At 39.4% G+C, this 15,469-nt stretch overlaps 1 protein-coding gene across 1 annotated transcript; it reads left to right on the forward strand.

Moving 5' to 3' along the window:
• Positions 1-12,616: 12,616 nt before the first annotated feature.
• LOC122800508 (protocadherin gamma-C5-like) lies at positions 12,617-15,198 on the forward strand. The gene has a single exon (XM_044069947.1). The coding sequence runs from the start codon at positions 12,745-12,747 to the stop codon at positions 15,196-15,198; it is 2,454 nt and encodes an 817-aa protein (XP_043925882.1). The 5' UTR covers positions 12,617-12,744.
• The last annotated feature ends 271 nt before the right edge of the window (positions 15,199-15,469 follow it).

Here is a 15,469-nt window from a genome sequence, read left to right on the forward strand (position 1 = left end):
CAGAGGCACAGATTCATTTAGTCCTCTTCCCCGATGTGCAGATAACCGAAGAATCCATTTAATTTCGGATTCTTCAGTAAAATTAACAATATCTCCACCTCTTATGGTGGAAGTCTGAACATACAATGTCTGAAACATAAAAACATGTCCTTCACCATTCAAAAGCATATGTTTAGCCAAAGCGCTGTGCATCTCTTTCCTTGTGTAGCAATAATAGTGGTCCCTAATCCTCTCACGCAAGGTCCTGTTAGTTTTACCAACATAAAATACAAAACAGGCCTTGCAGTGTGCTACATAAACTAAATTTCTTGTATTGCAGCAAGACTGGCACCTAAGTTCCCATAGTTTCCCATCATTTGGGTTTCTAAAAAACCTCGATGTGTCAATATAAATACATTGAACACATGTTCCACACTTCTTGGTTCCAAAATTAAGAGGAGATGTGTTATTCAAACTATTCAGTTTAGGAAAACATAGTTGTTGTTTAAGACTCATTAAGTTCGTATATGTGTATCTAGGACAATTGCCAACCACTTTTCTAGTGTCGGCATCTGCAGTTATAATATTCCAATTATGCATGACAGCTTTTTGTATAGCCGAAATATTCCTTCCAAAAGGAAGGACCAGGGGGAGCCTATGATCACTTAAAACACCTTTCTGTGAAGAAACACTCCGGCTGGAGAAATATGGATGACCTCTGGAATTCCTGTCCTTAACCACACTTGTACATATATTTTCTATATCTGTTCTAGAATACCCTCTATTACAAAAATTGTCTTTTAGTTGTTCTAATTCTCGCTCGAATACCTTTGCATCTGAGCAGAGACGAGAAACCCTTAAAGCTTGGCCTCTCACTATGTTGTTAAATGTTTTAGGATGGTGCATGCTACTCGTGGACAAAAAAACAAATCGATTTGTGGACGACCTCTTTCTCCTGTGGACTGGCACTGGTGACTCACTCACCCTTTTCTTGAACCATCTCGATAATATGAATGTTTTTTTGCGGTTCACGATGGTACACTCACCTGTGACTATCAATTACTTAGATGTTACAGTGTATAGAGACAATTGCACTTTTAAAACCACGGTCTACAGAAAGCCCTGTTATAGAGCTTCCTTTCTGTCCACGAGTAGCATGCACCATCCTAAAACTTTTAACAACATAGTGAGAGGCCAAGCTTTAAGGGTCTCACGTCTCTGCTCAGATGCAAAGGTATTTGAGCGAGAATTAGAGCAGTTAAAGGATAATTTTTGTAATAGAGGGTATCATAGAACAGGCATAGAAAATATATGTACAAGTGTGGTCAGGGATAGGAATTCTAGGGGTTGTCCATACTTCTCTAGCCAGAAGGTTTCTTCACAGAAAGGTGTTTTAGGTGATCAGAGGCTCCCCTTGGTCCTACCTTTTGGTAGGAACATTTCAGCTATACAAGAAACTATTATGCACAATTGGAACATTATGACAGCAGATGCCGACACTAGAAACGTGGTTGGCAATTGTCCCAGATACACATATACGAACCTAATGAATCTTAAACAACAATTATGTTTTCCTAAACTGAATTGTTTGAGCAACATATCTTCTCTTAGCTTTGGAACCAAGAAATGTGGAACATGTGTTCAATGCATCTATATTGACACATCGAGGTTTTTTAGAAACCCGAATGATGGGAAACTATGGGAACTTAGGTGCCAGTCCTGCTGCAATACAAGAAATTTAGTCTATGTAGCACATTGCAAGGCCTGTTTTGTATTTTATGTTGGTAAAACCAACAGGACCTTGCGTGAGAGGATTAGGGACCACTATTATTGCTACACAAGGAAAGAGATGCATAGCGCTTTGGCTAAACATGTGCTTTTGAATGGTGAAGGACATGTCTTTATGTTTCAGACATTGTATGTTCAGACTTCCACCATAAGAGGTGGGGATATTGTTAATTTTACTGAAGAATCCGAAATTAAATGGATTCTTCGGTTATCTGCATATCGGGGAAGAGGACTAAATGAATCTGTGCCTCTGAAACCTATACTCAGAATTAGACCTCTAAGATGATGCCCATAGAATTGTCTGAAAGAAATAAAATGTGGGTATTTATAACATTCATATGCTTTGATTGAGCAAGGTTTAGAAGTTAGCATATGTATATTTTTAATGTTGTATATAATTACACTTTCATTGATATTTATGATATTTACCTGCATTTACTGAGTAATAGTTGAGTATTTTGGTATGCTCTATCTACTGTGATTTTTATGTTTTACTAATGTATTACATGGTTGTATATATATTTTTAATCATCTTTAATCAGTCCCATGCCTATATGCGTGATTGAGTGTGAGCGCTTATAGTCTTTTAGAATATGTACACATGTTCCATGTGTTTTTATTTATTCTGTGTTCTGTTACTACTTTTTAGTAGCGACCATCACCGTAGAACACTTTAAATGCATTAGCAGCTGTTGAAATGCTATTTTTGATGTTTTTGACTTTTAGAGCTGCATGTAAGTGACTTGTATATCGTATATACTTGTGTTTTTACTTTACACTTGTAATGATGCACGATATATCTTTAAACTTCGCTGAATCATTCAGGAAGTGAGGTGACTGTACGTATTTAAGTTGTTAAGGAATGGTTTTTGCTGTTACGTCTGAGGAAGCGGATTACCGCGAAAGCGCTTACGTGAATTAAAGACTTTGTGTGTTTGTTACCAACGGAGTGTTTTTCCATCATTTATATTCCAACGGAGTTATTTTATCTTGGGTTTGTGATTTGATACCTTCCACCTTCAACGGGCATTGTTTTCTAGATATTACCTTGGGACTGGTTTCGTTATTGTCTATATATATATATATATATGTATATATATATATATATATATATATATATATATATATATATATATATATACACACACACGAGATATATGGGTAAGATGGCGATCCAGGTCAAAGCCTGCTATAGGTCCCTAACCATGCCCCTAGACTCTTACTCCAGGTTCCTAAGCACCCTATCAAGGTCCAACACAACACGCTGTTACTAGGAGACTTCAATTACCCCTCCATCAATTGGGAAAACTACGTAAGCACCACTACACTGGCCCAACCCTTCCTGGAATTCATGAATTACAATGTCCTGGACCAGCTCATTCTGACCACTAGAGGAAGCAACATCCTTGACCGGGTTATTACTAATATGGGCGACCGTTGCTCTACACCAATAGTCAATCCCTCCCTGGTCAGATCCAGCCATAAACTAATCACCATGGAAACCCACATTTCACCCCCCCCCCACAAAGGTAACCACCTTGAAAAACTTCTCCAAAGCTGACTTTGGACTTCTAAAAATAGAGGTGGCAAACTTCATGACACCCATGCCAATGGAAAATAGAAGCATGACTGCCAAATCATATGCCAATGCACTGTACGAACATGTACGTAAATGCATGGAACTAGCCATACCCAACAGAACCAAGATGCTCTCCTCCAAAAAAAAAAAAGCCAATCTGGTGGTCCCCTGCCATTAATAAACTCTACAACAGAAGGAAGAAACTGTTACAGAAATAGGTGAAGTCCCAAGACTGAAAAAACTCCCTTATTAGCCTCAACAAAATGTTGGGATCCCTCATCAAATCCTCTAAAGCCATCTATGAAGGCAGAATTGTGGCAGACACTAAAAACAATCACAAAGCCTTCTATAGCTAAATCAAGAACCTCCACGGCAATACCCAGATTTGCTCTGAGTTACTGCACAATGGTACCTCCTATACTGAGCCAACAGATATTGCCAACATACTGGCTGACAGATTCAGTGCCAACTGTACCCCTCTCTCTCTCCCCCTAATGGACCAATCACAATGCCAGAAGAATACCAGTCTCCCTGCATTACAGCAGCACATGTTAAAGCTGCATTGTCCAAGGCCAAGAATACAGCTTCCATGGGACATGATAATATCTCTGGCTGTGTTCTACATGAACTACAAAGCGAACTGACACCACATCTATGTGCCCTCTTCAGTCACAGCCTTACTTCAGGCTTTGTCCCTCCTGAATGGCACACTGCTACAGTCATCCCTCTCCATAAAGGGGAGTGACTACAGACCTCAGGAATTATCGCTCCGTTAGCCTGATGAGTCTGATATGTAAAGCTATAGAGTGCATCATTTGGATCTGATTAATAAAGATGTAGGAAATCTCCAAACTCTATACCCCACGCAATTTGGCTTTGTGAAAGGGACATCATGCCTGTTCAACCTGGTTGACTTCTTTGAGTCAGTCACTAGGGCTGTGGATGAAGGTAACGCAGTGCATACAGCCTACCTCGATCTGGCCAAGGCCTTTGATACCATTCCTCACTCAGGAATTATTGATAAACTTACCAAACTAGGCATCAACCCCTATATCACTAGGTGGGTTGCAAATTGGCACACAGATAGAACACACAGTGTGAAAGTAGTGGACTCCAAGTCAGACTGCCGGCCAGTCACAAGTGGAGTTCCACAGGGTTCGGTCCTGGGTCCACTCCTGTTCGGATTCTACTTCTCAGAAGTCCAGGCCAACACAAATCGACTCTGGCTAACCAAGTTCACAGACAACTGCAAGATGGGAGCCATTATTAACCCCCCCAAGTGATGCAAACATCCTACAGAAAGGTCTCACTGAGACCAACGACTGGCGTCAAAACCGTGGCCTTAAGCTAAATGCCAAAGCATGCATTGTCATCCCCTTTGGTAAAAACTCAGTTCCCACAAATTACCACATCAATGGGAGCCACTGAACACTAAAGGTATTATAAGAGATCTAGAGATGCAGGTTGACAGCAACCTCTCCTTCAACCACCACATTGCCAATGTGGTCAGAAAGTCCTTCTATGTGGCACATCTCATTACCAAGTGTTTTGCATCCAGGAAGAAAAAGGTCATCATCTCTCTCTATTCTTCCCTCATTAGACCAATCATTGAGTATAATGTCCCATTTAGCATGTACTTCACTAGACATCTGCAATAGCTGGGGAGGCCACAGAAGTACCCCACAAAGAGGATCCTAGGCATTAAACGCATATCCTACATGGACATATTCAAAAGACTCCAGCTATTCTCTGTCTCATATTGCCTACCTAGAAGCAATCTCTGCTTGACTTTCAAAGTCATGTCTGTCCCAGCTCTGTTAGAAATGCTACATCTAAAGAAATCCCAAACCCTCCACACCACACATTCCAGATACTTCGAACTCATTACCACAATCAACAGAACATGTTGGAGGGTAGGTTCCTCACCCAGTGACTGTCCATGCTCTGGAATAGATTTTCCATGCATGTCAAGCAGAGCACCTCGCTGTCCATCTTCAAGAGAAATCTTGATGAGTGGATGGGTAATAGAAATTTCACCCCGGGTATCACTCCATTGGGTCTACTTGATAGAAGCACTGGGAACCAACTACGGGTGGCATGATGCCAGGGCACTTCTATGGACTAGGCTTGTAAAGGATCCAGCGCCATTAGCCTAGTACACACCTATTCTGCAGTCTGAAAGTAAAGTAAGTGTGTGTGTGTGTGTGTGTGTGTGTGTGTGTGTGTGTGTGTGTGTGTGTGTGTGTGTGTGTGTTCTTCTATGGTTGATGGTGTAGGTAGGGGTCCTGTACTGTTTTGTAGCATTCCTGGTGCTGTTTCATTTTTTTTGTCAGTGATTGGAGTTTCAGTGAGATATTTACCCTTTTCAAGTTGGTGTGATAGTGGAGTGGAATTGATATATTAAAGTTATGGGTAAAGTGGGGGGGGGGGGCTTTTCCCCTGCAAAAAGCTATTTACTTTATTATTTTTTGAGGGATTTTTTAATTGTTATTATTTTAGTGGTGACATTACTTTAATTCGCCATTGCATGGAGACATATTTTTCTGGATTGTGGGTTGTGACTTTAGTTTAGTTTAGTTGAGATTAGTCTGATGTATCCTCACATAATCATATATTATATATGAAATGCAGCTATAAGCATTATAAAAAGAAATATTCCACAGTTAATCACATATGTGTGTGTGTGTGTGTGTGTGTGTGTGTGTGTGTGTGTGTGTGTATGTGCGTATCTCTACACACACACACACATATATATATATATATATATATATATATATATATATATGTATATATATATATATATATATATATATATATATATATATATATATATATATGATGGAAATTTTAATTATTTTGGCAAGATGTGTAAACATGAAAGACCACATTTTTAGTTTCAAAGACTACAGGTTTTAAAACACAGTCTTGAAAATAATTAGCTTGTTGACATAATCTTTGAAGAGGATGCTCACAATTTCATTATTGTGCAGGAAGAGGTAACAGAAGATAAACAAACATAGAATAAGCAGAAAATATGGACAGAGGGGGACAAATTTAACAATTAGAATGTAATATTTACATTAGACATTGGAGTAATTAATAATGGAATGCTAGCTGAATGCTTAAAGCACTGGGTCTGAAAAAGAACAAATTGATGCCATTTATGTGCAACTAATTTATTATTGTCACCATGTTAATCCAATTAGTCAGAAAATACTTACAGATAAATGAATAAAAAATAACATTTCAGCACCAGATAGTTAGTATACCTGAGCCCCCTTTGCTTTAGGGTCTTCTGAATTTTCAGAGACTTCATGCAATGAAAGGAATCCAAAATGTTAGTGCAGTTACAGTATGAACCCTGACAAAATGTGTGGAATGATTATTTGCTTTTAGTGTTTGTCAAGATTTCATCATATGCTAGTAGTTAGGGTTGCCAGCTGTCCGGTTTTTGACCGGACTGTCCGTTTTTTTTACAAATTGTCCGGTTACAAATATTATTCGAAACCGGACATATGAAGTCCGGTTTTTTGTGCCGTGAGCGAGCGACCTCCCACTTTTACAGCTGCAGCAGGTAGCCAGGTACCGTTGATTGCGATTGTGGTGGTATTAGCGCCGTCTTCTCCTTTAAGGAGAATCATGCGTGCTTACAACACCACACCAGCGTGGGCCGTGGAAGGAAGTAATTCTAATTTGCAGTCAGACTCACTCACTCGCGCCAAATTTTAAGCTAGCAGTTCCGTGACCGTGAAGAGGGGCTAACTATGTCCATGTGGCAGCAGAGCAGCCAGGTGGTAGAGGACATTGTCCGGCAGCATAATAGAGCTCTGGAGCTGAGCAGAGAAGATATATATGTTCCTCAACCTCCTGAGCAGTAGTGCATAATATAACGATCTTAAGGAACTAAAAGCAGAAACAGCAGTTATGTGGACAGAATTGCCCACGACGACCACGATAGAGGTTACCATTAGGGAGAGGACAAGCCAGCCACCCACTTCCTTGCATCTCATCTGAATGCTTGCATGTGCTTCAGACTTGACTTACTTGTGTGCCAGCCTTTGCAAGCTTTGCTGTGGGCAAGCTCAGAGCAATTCAGTTCAGCCTTGATAAGACTTGAGCCTTCTCTCTCTCCCGCGTCTCAGTCAGCCAAACGAGCTTTGCCATCAACCTCTTTCACTCCTTTTCTCCTGTTCTTTTCAAGGAGAGAGCGCCAGTCTGCCAGCAAGGATGCCCAGTCTTTGAGAGGCAATACAAAGAGACCGGAGTTCTCGTCTTTAGCTCTCCGAGTTCATCTACTCAAGTTTGAGGGGCTACGAAGGAACTTGCCAACAAGAAGAAGCAAGGATGCACATTCACACAGAAGCCAACAGCGGAGGTAAGGCAATGCAATAGCTGACTTGCAATGTTAGATTGCGTTTGGAGGGAATATCACCTCAACCTGCCGCTTTTTTGCAAACGGATTCAACACCATCAGCTGTATTTGTGTCCTCTGACCAGGGAATGAGAACCCTAACAAGAAGGTCATACCACTGTTTCCTGCATGCCAGCACATAAACACATCTGGCTGATAGGTGGAATAAAAAGCATAATGAGGTTTGGTGGATAGCGAAGTTGTGTGTGTAAATGTTTGATCAGTTTTTTGTAGAATGCAAGACAAAAGGCTGGCTTAGTGAACGCGATCAGCTTGCTTCACAGGAGTATTCACAGAGGCAGCTGTGGCTACAGATGGTGCTGGAGATAGGGTTGAGCAAGGGAAGTTATGAATCTGTATAATTTCAAGATCTGTACTTTTTATCCTTGGGTTTGCAATTATAAGATGCCAACTCTGGCTCCTGCTGAGCTGGAAGATGATGGCAAGACGAGCAGAGAGGAGAAAAGCTAAATCAAGTAGCTGATTTTAATCATTCTGTGCTTCCTTCTGGCAAATGAAAGTAGATATTATAGCTGAAATTAGATATTATTTCTATTATCCTTTATTTGCTTTAATTAGGCTTCTTGACTTCCTGGTGTTTAGTAAAGCACATATCTGTTCTTGGTTTATATTCCGCTAGATACTACACATTTTTGTTATAGGCAACAATGTATAAACGTCGCATTTTGAGTAAACCACAACCGATAAAGGATTTAGCACCTATAGTATACATGTTTGAGTGACCACCGAACTATCGAATCCTACTTACGTTTAGTCAAGTGTCCCAGATTCAGGACAACGGCCTTCGTCTGTTGTAAAGGCACAGCCTGTTTCTCTTGAGTGTTTGCAGTCTCAGTCTCTGGCTTTTTATGTGTTTTCCTTTCAAGTTTTGTTATTTAAATATTATTTTACGTTTGGTAAATTGGCCAAATGACATATCTCACATATGATCATATTTTTATTACAACACTCAGAAGCCAGGCAATAGCATTTACTTTATAAACTTATAGCACTCCGTTTGTGGGGAGGGCACGTCGGTGCACCTGTTGTTGTAAATGTGTCCTTAGGAGACACTATTTGATGCTTTGAATCTAGCGTTGTTGTACCTTGAAATACGGAGAAACGGTACATGTTGAGGTGTTGTGACCAGGTTAGTGTTCTGCTACAGTAATTTGTAATCAGCCCAAACGCTGAAGAATGTTGTTTGCTCTTTTACTTTATGTGAGGGGTTTGTCGTGTATTTTATTGCCCCCCATCCATCTACTTTAAAAAGGATGGAGGGATACAAGCATACCACTGTCTCTTTGTCCCACCCTCCCAACTCCAAGGTCACCTACAGAACTTCTGTAGGTGACCTTGGAGTTGGGAGGCTGCAAGTCTCTGGTAGTCAGGAAAACACTGTACAAAGTCCAGTATTCTGTTTTACAAAAGGAAACAGACTGTCAGTGTGTTAAATTGGCTGATTTACTATGCTTTTTTACAGAAAAGCATAGTAAATCAGCTGAAAGCAGACATCCAGAACAGAAAGTGGGTGTTCCCATCATCTGATGTCACTGTGATGTCACAAAGGGGTGGGGCATGTGTGGGAGAGGGGGTGGGGTGGGTGGAGTTATGGGTGATGCAAGGGGCGTGACCTTAGTCCGGTTTTAGCCACAAAGAAATCTGGCAACCCTACTAGTAGTTCATATGCCAATGAAATTTCCATTAACTTTGAGTTTAACTGAAAATGAGCTAAACAGTATAAACCATATGTGTAGTTAGAACATGTTTTCCTTTCTGGAAGGATAAACAACATAGTAACATATAAATGAGATAAATGTTGTATTTGCATCAATCCAATTAATTGTAAAAAAACAATAAAAAAGAGCACTAATGGATACATTATATTAATGAACGCGTGTCCACGCTACCAGAAGCAAAGCATTTATATGCTGATACTGTTCAGGCATTTTTGTCAAACTAATGTAGATGTGGAAAGTACAGTACTATGTACTTTTGAATTAACTTTAGAAAAAAACATAGATTTACTGGATTTCCTTTTAGTTTATCATCAGCACCCAATATATTTTGGAGAGCTGCTGCTTACATACTCTAGGGAGGTTGATGATATTAGTATTACTGATAATTTACTAAGGTGGGGCCAGGTCATAGTATGGAATGGTGTCAGACTATCTGAAGGGATTGAAAAGGAACAAACATAAATACAAAATTAATGTCACAGAGCTGAATTTATATGGCTCTTATCTTAACATCTGAAGGCTTGGAAGAAGACATTATAAAAGTCAGGACAGTAGCACAAATTGCTTTGTTCTCAGGATAAACAAACTAAATAGTACTTAAAATCATGCTTGTATCAGTACTGTTTCACATTTGTACCTAATGAAAAAATAAATGTTTTGCTATTAAAGGCACTATATAGAATCCTGTCACAATTTTTAACTCTGAAATTAATGTCTGTCTGTGTGTGAGAGAGAGAGATGTCAATAATATGCCTTATAAAAGGCTGCTAATTTTATGCTTCTGGAAGAGAAAAATGCGATGTAGGTACGCGTATCATTAAGAAATCAATGCCTTCACCTCCAGGGTTAGTTACTCAGTGTAGAGCATGTGGTCTGGTTTCCTGTAAAATCTAAGATGGCAGCATGCATGCTGTGTTTCGTCAGCTTCTCTGTATTTTCAAAATTCAAACGTTAACCCCATTTCCAATCACTTTGTACTCACTTCTGAGAAAAGGGCATTCCTCTACACAACAGCAACCATTTTTTAAAGTGGAAATCCACAGAGACACGATAAAAAATGAGAATCACACAAATCCTGGTTTTGAGCACTTGATGCAATAGAAATTTAAAAGAGGACCGATATAATTCAGAAACATTGCTTGTAAAAGCAATTCTGGCCATCAGTTTGATGACTCTCCCTCCTTTACGCATCAGTAATTAAACAAGAAAAAATGAAACCTGACAGTGCCGACCTTGAGAGTCGATAATATCGGGAAAGAAATGCAGTTACTCGTAAAATATAACTAACAATTATCCATTCAAGACGATGGATACCGATAGTTAACAAGAAGCGTCTGAAAAGTTTATAAGCTTATTATAATTGCTTTCATGTGTTTGTCTTTTCGGAATAGGGTTACCACCTGTCCCACTTTGCGAGGGACAGTCCCTCTTTGGGCAGTTGTGTCCTGACAAAAAATTAAAAAAATGGCAAATGTCCTGAGATTTTAGGACAAAATTATTTCCTATATTTTATGTAATAGTTGCATAAAACAGTTATTCTATATCTAAAATACCTAAATGTTATAAGAAACAGAATAAGCAACTAAAATGCTGCAAGAAAAAGTGTTTATTTAGGCAAAAAAGTTAAGTTATGTCCTTTGTACTGACCGTGGGTATGTGTCGGCCTGTAAAATCTGATGTTTGTGCCAAAAATGTCCCACTTTGGCCATTTGAAAAGGTGACAACCCTATTTCGGAAGAAAGGCGCTGCAGATGAATTCTAAGGTACGTACGGCAGTAGCCTATTCATATTAATGTGTCTTACTTTAGCACAGGCATCTTTTTCTTCTTCACTAAAACTGTTAGGGGAGACTGCAAAGTTGCTGGTCTTACCCTGCCACGTTTATAGGTGAAACAAGAAAATCTCGGGCCTGCTAGCTCTGGCTCCCCAAGTATACCCCAAAATTTCTGTGACTTTGGCACCTCACATTTAGCCGTTTCACGTCCTAAATGTATTATGTTCCTCATAAAGCCAGGCTTGTTTACAGGAACATGCTCTATTAAGGTATAAACTGAACATATAAAGACTTTCTATTGTAAAAATAAGAATGTGCTCCTCTTTTTGACCATTTGATTTTAAAACCCAGTGCTATTATTTGTATGCTTGGAGCTTGATAGGTATGGGTCACTTATCCTGAACAGGATAAAACGTGGCTGAAAAGAATATATTCCAAACAAAACTGAATAAACTCAGTACACTTAAATACGACTGTTGCTTTAATATCTTGCACGCTGTTCGTAAAAGATGCATTGATTCTGACCACGACTCTCGCGGTACTCCACATCTCTCTCTCGATTGTATAATCGTCTTCTATCTTACAAATATGATAGCATGAGCATTACATAAGATAATTTACGTGCGATGTTCTTCACCTTGTCCAGTATTTTTAGTTTAGAAACAAAAGTATACAAGTTGCTGATAATGCTTTTGCATACCTCTCAACTGTCCCTGATTTTAACCGAAATTTTAGCACTGTTCCTCTTAATCCCTCTTAAAACTGAGGACTTTGGTAGAAAAGTTGGTGAATTGCATGTAATAAATACTGACAAAGTGTTATAGACTTGTTTTGCTTCAGAAAAAAAAGTATATTAATTTGCATTGTCTTATTCTACCAATGCTTCCATTTAATAGTACTAATGATTTGAAACTGTCCCCGATTGTCCTTGATTATTTCTGGATTTGTCCTTGATTCTGTTGAGATTTGTCCCTGACTGGCTGAGAGCTATGCATTGCAACTATGTTTTACTCCAAATAGAGAGAGCAGAAACAAAAAGCTAACTAAGGTAGAAAATAAGAAAATGTCGAGTATGTGTGCGTATGTGATTATGGGTATGTTCCAAAGAGAGTATGATTAGCCCTAAACAAGACTTGAGTTTATTCTATAAACTTAAGTATTGCGTTATGGCTAATTGCTTTTGCCTACATAATGTACACTGACAAGAATTCAGCAACGCTTTCTTCATCATCTGTGTTTTTATATCAAGGTGCCTGTGAATTACTTTTACACCTTAGGATGTCGCTGTTGTTCCATGTTGCATTATATGGAGACCTCACCCCATTGTAAAAATAGCACAGGGAAGCCAAGGCGGACTAGCAAAGATGGAGTAAATATGGGCGAGTTAAGGCAGTATGAGATGTTGCTTATTTTGTGAACCGGGAATACTTAACGGAATTTCAGTGGCGAAGCAATAGCTGGATTTATTTTAGAAATGGGGACTTTGGTGCAAGTAACTTGGAGGCTTATTCTTGTATGCACCTGCGTTTTTGGACAATTGCGTTACACTGTGATGGAAGAAGAGGAGCCTGGCACTTCCATAGGTAATTTTGCAACCGATACATCATTAGACACAAAAACGCTGCTTCTCAGGAAATGTCATATAGCTTCTTCTACACACGGTCAGTATTTTGACATGAACCCAGTGACTGGCAAGCTGCAGATAAAAGAGCGTATAGACAGAGAGCAGCTTTGTGGAATAAACGCTGTGTGTCTTATGAATATTGAAGTAATGTTAGAAAACCCAATTGAAGTATATCATGTTGAAATTAATATATTAGACATTAATGATAACACCCCGAAATTTGGAAAAAACGAAATAGTTCTGAATATTTCTGAGGCAGCAGTGGCTGGATCCCGATTCCGCGTTGAGCGGGCCTCTGATCCAGACATTGGTACAAACGCTGTCAATATTTACCAGCTTAGCCCAAACAGACATTTTACTCTAAAAAATCCTGACCCTAAAAACAGTAAAGAATTCCCAGAACTTTTACTGGAAATACCACTTGACAGGGAACACGAGAAAAAGCATCTGCTAACAATGACGGCTTATGATGGGGGGTACCAACAACATTCTGCTGTGGCTAAGATTATAGTTAACGTCTTAGATGCCAATGACAATCCTCCTGTATTCAGTCAGAGCCAGTATGTTGTAACCCTGGAAGAAAATGCACCAAGAGGGAGTTTAGTCATTAAATTAAATGCCACCGATTTAGATGAGGGTACGAACGCTGAAGTAGTTTTCACTTTCACTGATAGTACCGCACCAGAGACGCAGGAGATTTTTAGTTTAGAATCCGCAACTGGTGCAATCATTTTGAACGGTCCAGTGGATTTCGAAGAGGTCAGTAAGTATGAACTGTATATATGTGCCATGGACAAAGGACAAAACACAGAAGTTACCTACTGCACAGTATCAATAGAGATTGTCGATGTAAATGACAACAGCCCACAAATTACTGTAAAGTCTGCATCACATTCAGTCCCAGAGGATGCGCCTTTGGGTACTGTAGTCGCCATTATTAATGTTGGAGATAAAGACGCTGGTGCTAATGGTCGTGTTAGCTGTAGGGTTTCTGATAATCTTCCATTCCAGCTGAAGCCCTCCCGAAATAATTACTACAGTCTTGTAACTAGTGATCTTTTGGATCGGGAGCTGGTACCAGAGTATAAGGTATCAATATGGGCCAGCGATCAGGGGTCTCCAGTTAGGTCATCTTATAAAACTATTAATATCAACGTGGACGATGTCAATGATAACCCACCCAGGTTTTCTAAAACCTCGTACGAGGTTTATGTCCCTGAAAATAATGTTCCAGGGTCCATAATCAGTAGCGTAAGTGCTGACGATTCTGACTTGGGTAAGAATTCTCAATTGTCTTATTCATTTATAGGAGACTATATAAAGGGTGATTCACTATCCACCTATTTCTCTGTGGGCATAGAAAATGGTGCCATATATGCGCTGACTTCTTTGGATTATGAGAAAATCAAAGAGTATGAGTTTAAGGTACAAGCTCGAGATGCTGGTGTCCCTCAGCTAAGCGGATTAGCTACAATAAAGGTATATGTAGTCGATGCGAATGATAATGCTCCTAAAATAATACATCCATTCCCTGTGAGAGGTTCAGAAGTGACAAACAGAATACCCAGAGCTTCAAATGCAGGATATTTAGTAGCCAAAGTGTCTGCTGTTGATGCTGATGACGGTCATAATGCTTGGCTTGTTTATCAGCTTCTTAAATCAGATGCATCTCATCTTTTCAGTATATCGAAATACTCTGGAGAAATACGAACTACAAGACAATTTCAAAGTAACGATTCATTGGCTTACACTCTTGTGATCATGGTTAAAGACAATGGACGACCAGCATTGTCAGCCACAACAGCTCTGCACCTGGTCTTGGCAAACAGTGATCCAGAAGCTCTTCCAAAAGCCAACACACAGCTCGGCAGTCAGGAAGGTGTATCAGACCTTAATATATATCTGATCATTTGCTTACTGTCAATATTTTTTTTGTTAGTCTTACTGGTTTCTGCAACGATTGCATTACGGTGCTACAACACTTCAGACATCGATTTTCAACTTAATTTATGTTGCAGTTGGAGGAATGATACAATTGGCAGATGCCAGCAGACTAATAGCTTTGTACCACACCAATGTCAACAGGGTCTTGAGTCTTACGTGGAAATACATGGAAGCAGTTCTGTTTATAAGGCAGACACTTACCGAATGTCTGTACCTCGAAGACTGAAAGACGATTTTATTGCCATTGACTTCCCTAGTGGAAATCATTCAAATCCTTGTATTAATCAGTTCCAGAAGACATGCCTTCTTTTTGGCGGTAACAATGAACCCCTTTCAAGTTCTGAGGTAAGAACAATATAGCTGTCTATTTATCTGCTTAGATGTCCACCTGTCCAATCAGATCTACATACAGTTATCACTGCTTTCTTCCTTATTTCTCTTTTAATATGGAGTTACACTTTACTTATGTTATAGTCGTGCACATTTCCAGTTCTGCTTTCATTTTCATGGATGTATTTGCAGAAAGATATATACCCGTTTAAATATCCGGTTCAATAATTTCTAACATGAAGACATGCCTCTCAACTGTCCTTAATTTTTAGGAGCTTCCCTAATTTTGTCTGAGAATTTT

The sequence above is a fragment of the Protopterus annectens genome, chromosome 4.part0, assembly GCF_019279795.1.
Source record: "Protopterus annectens isolate FY-2018-M chromosome 4.part0, PAN1.0, whole genome shotgun sequence".
Lineage (NCBI taxonomy): Eukaryota > Metazoa > Chordata > Ceratodontiformes > Protopteridae > Protopterus > Protopterus annectens.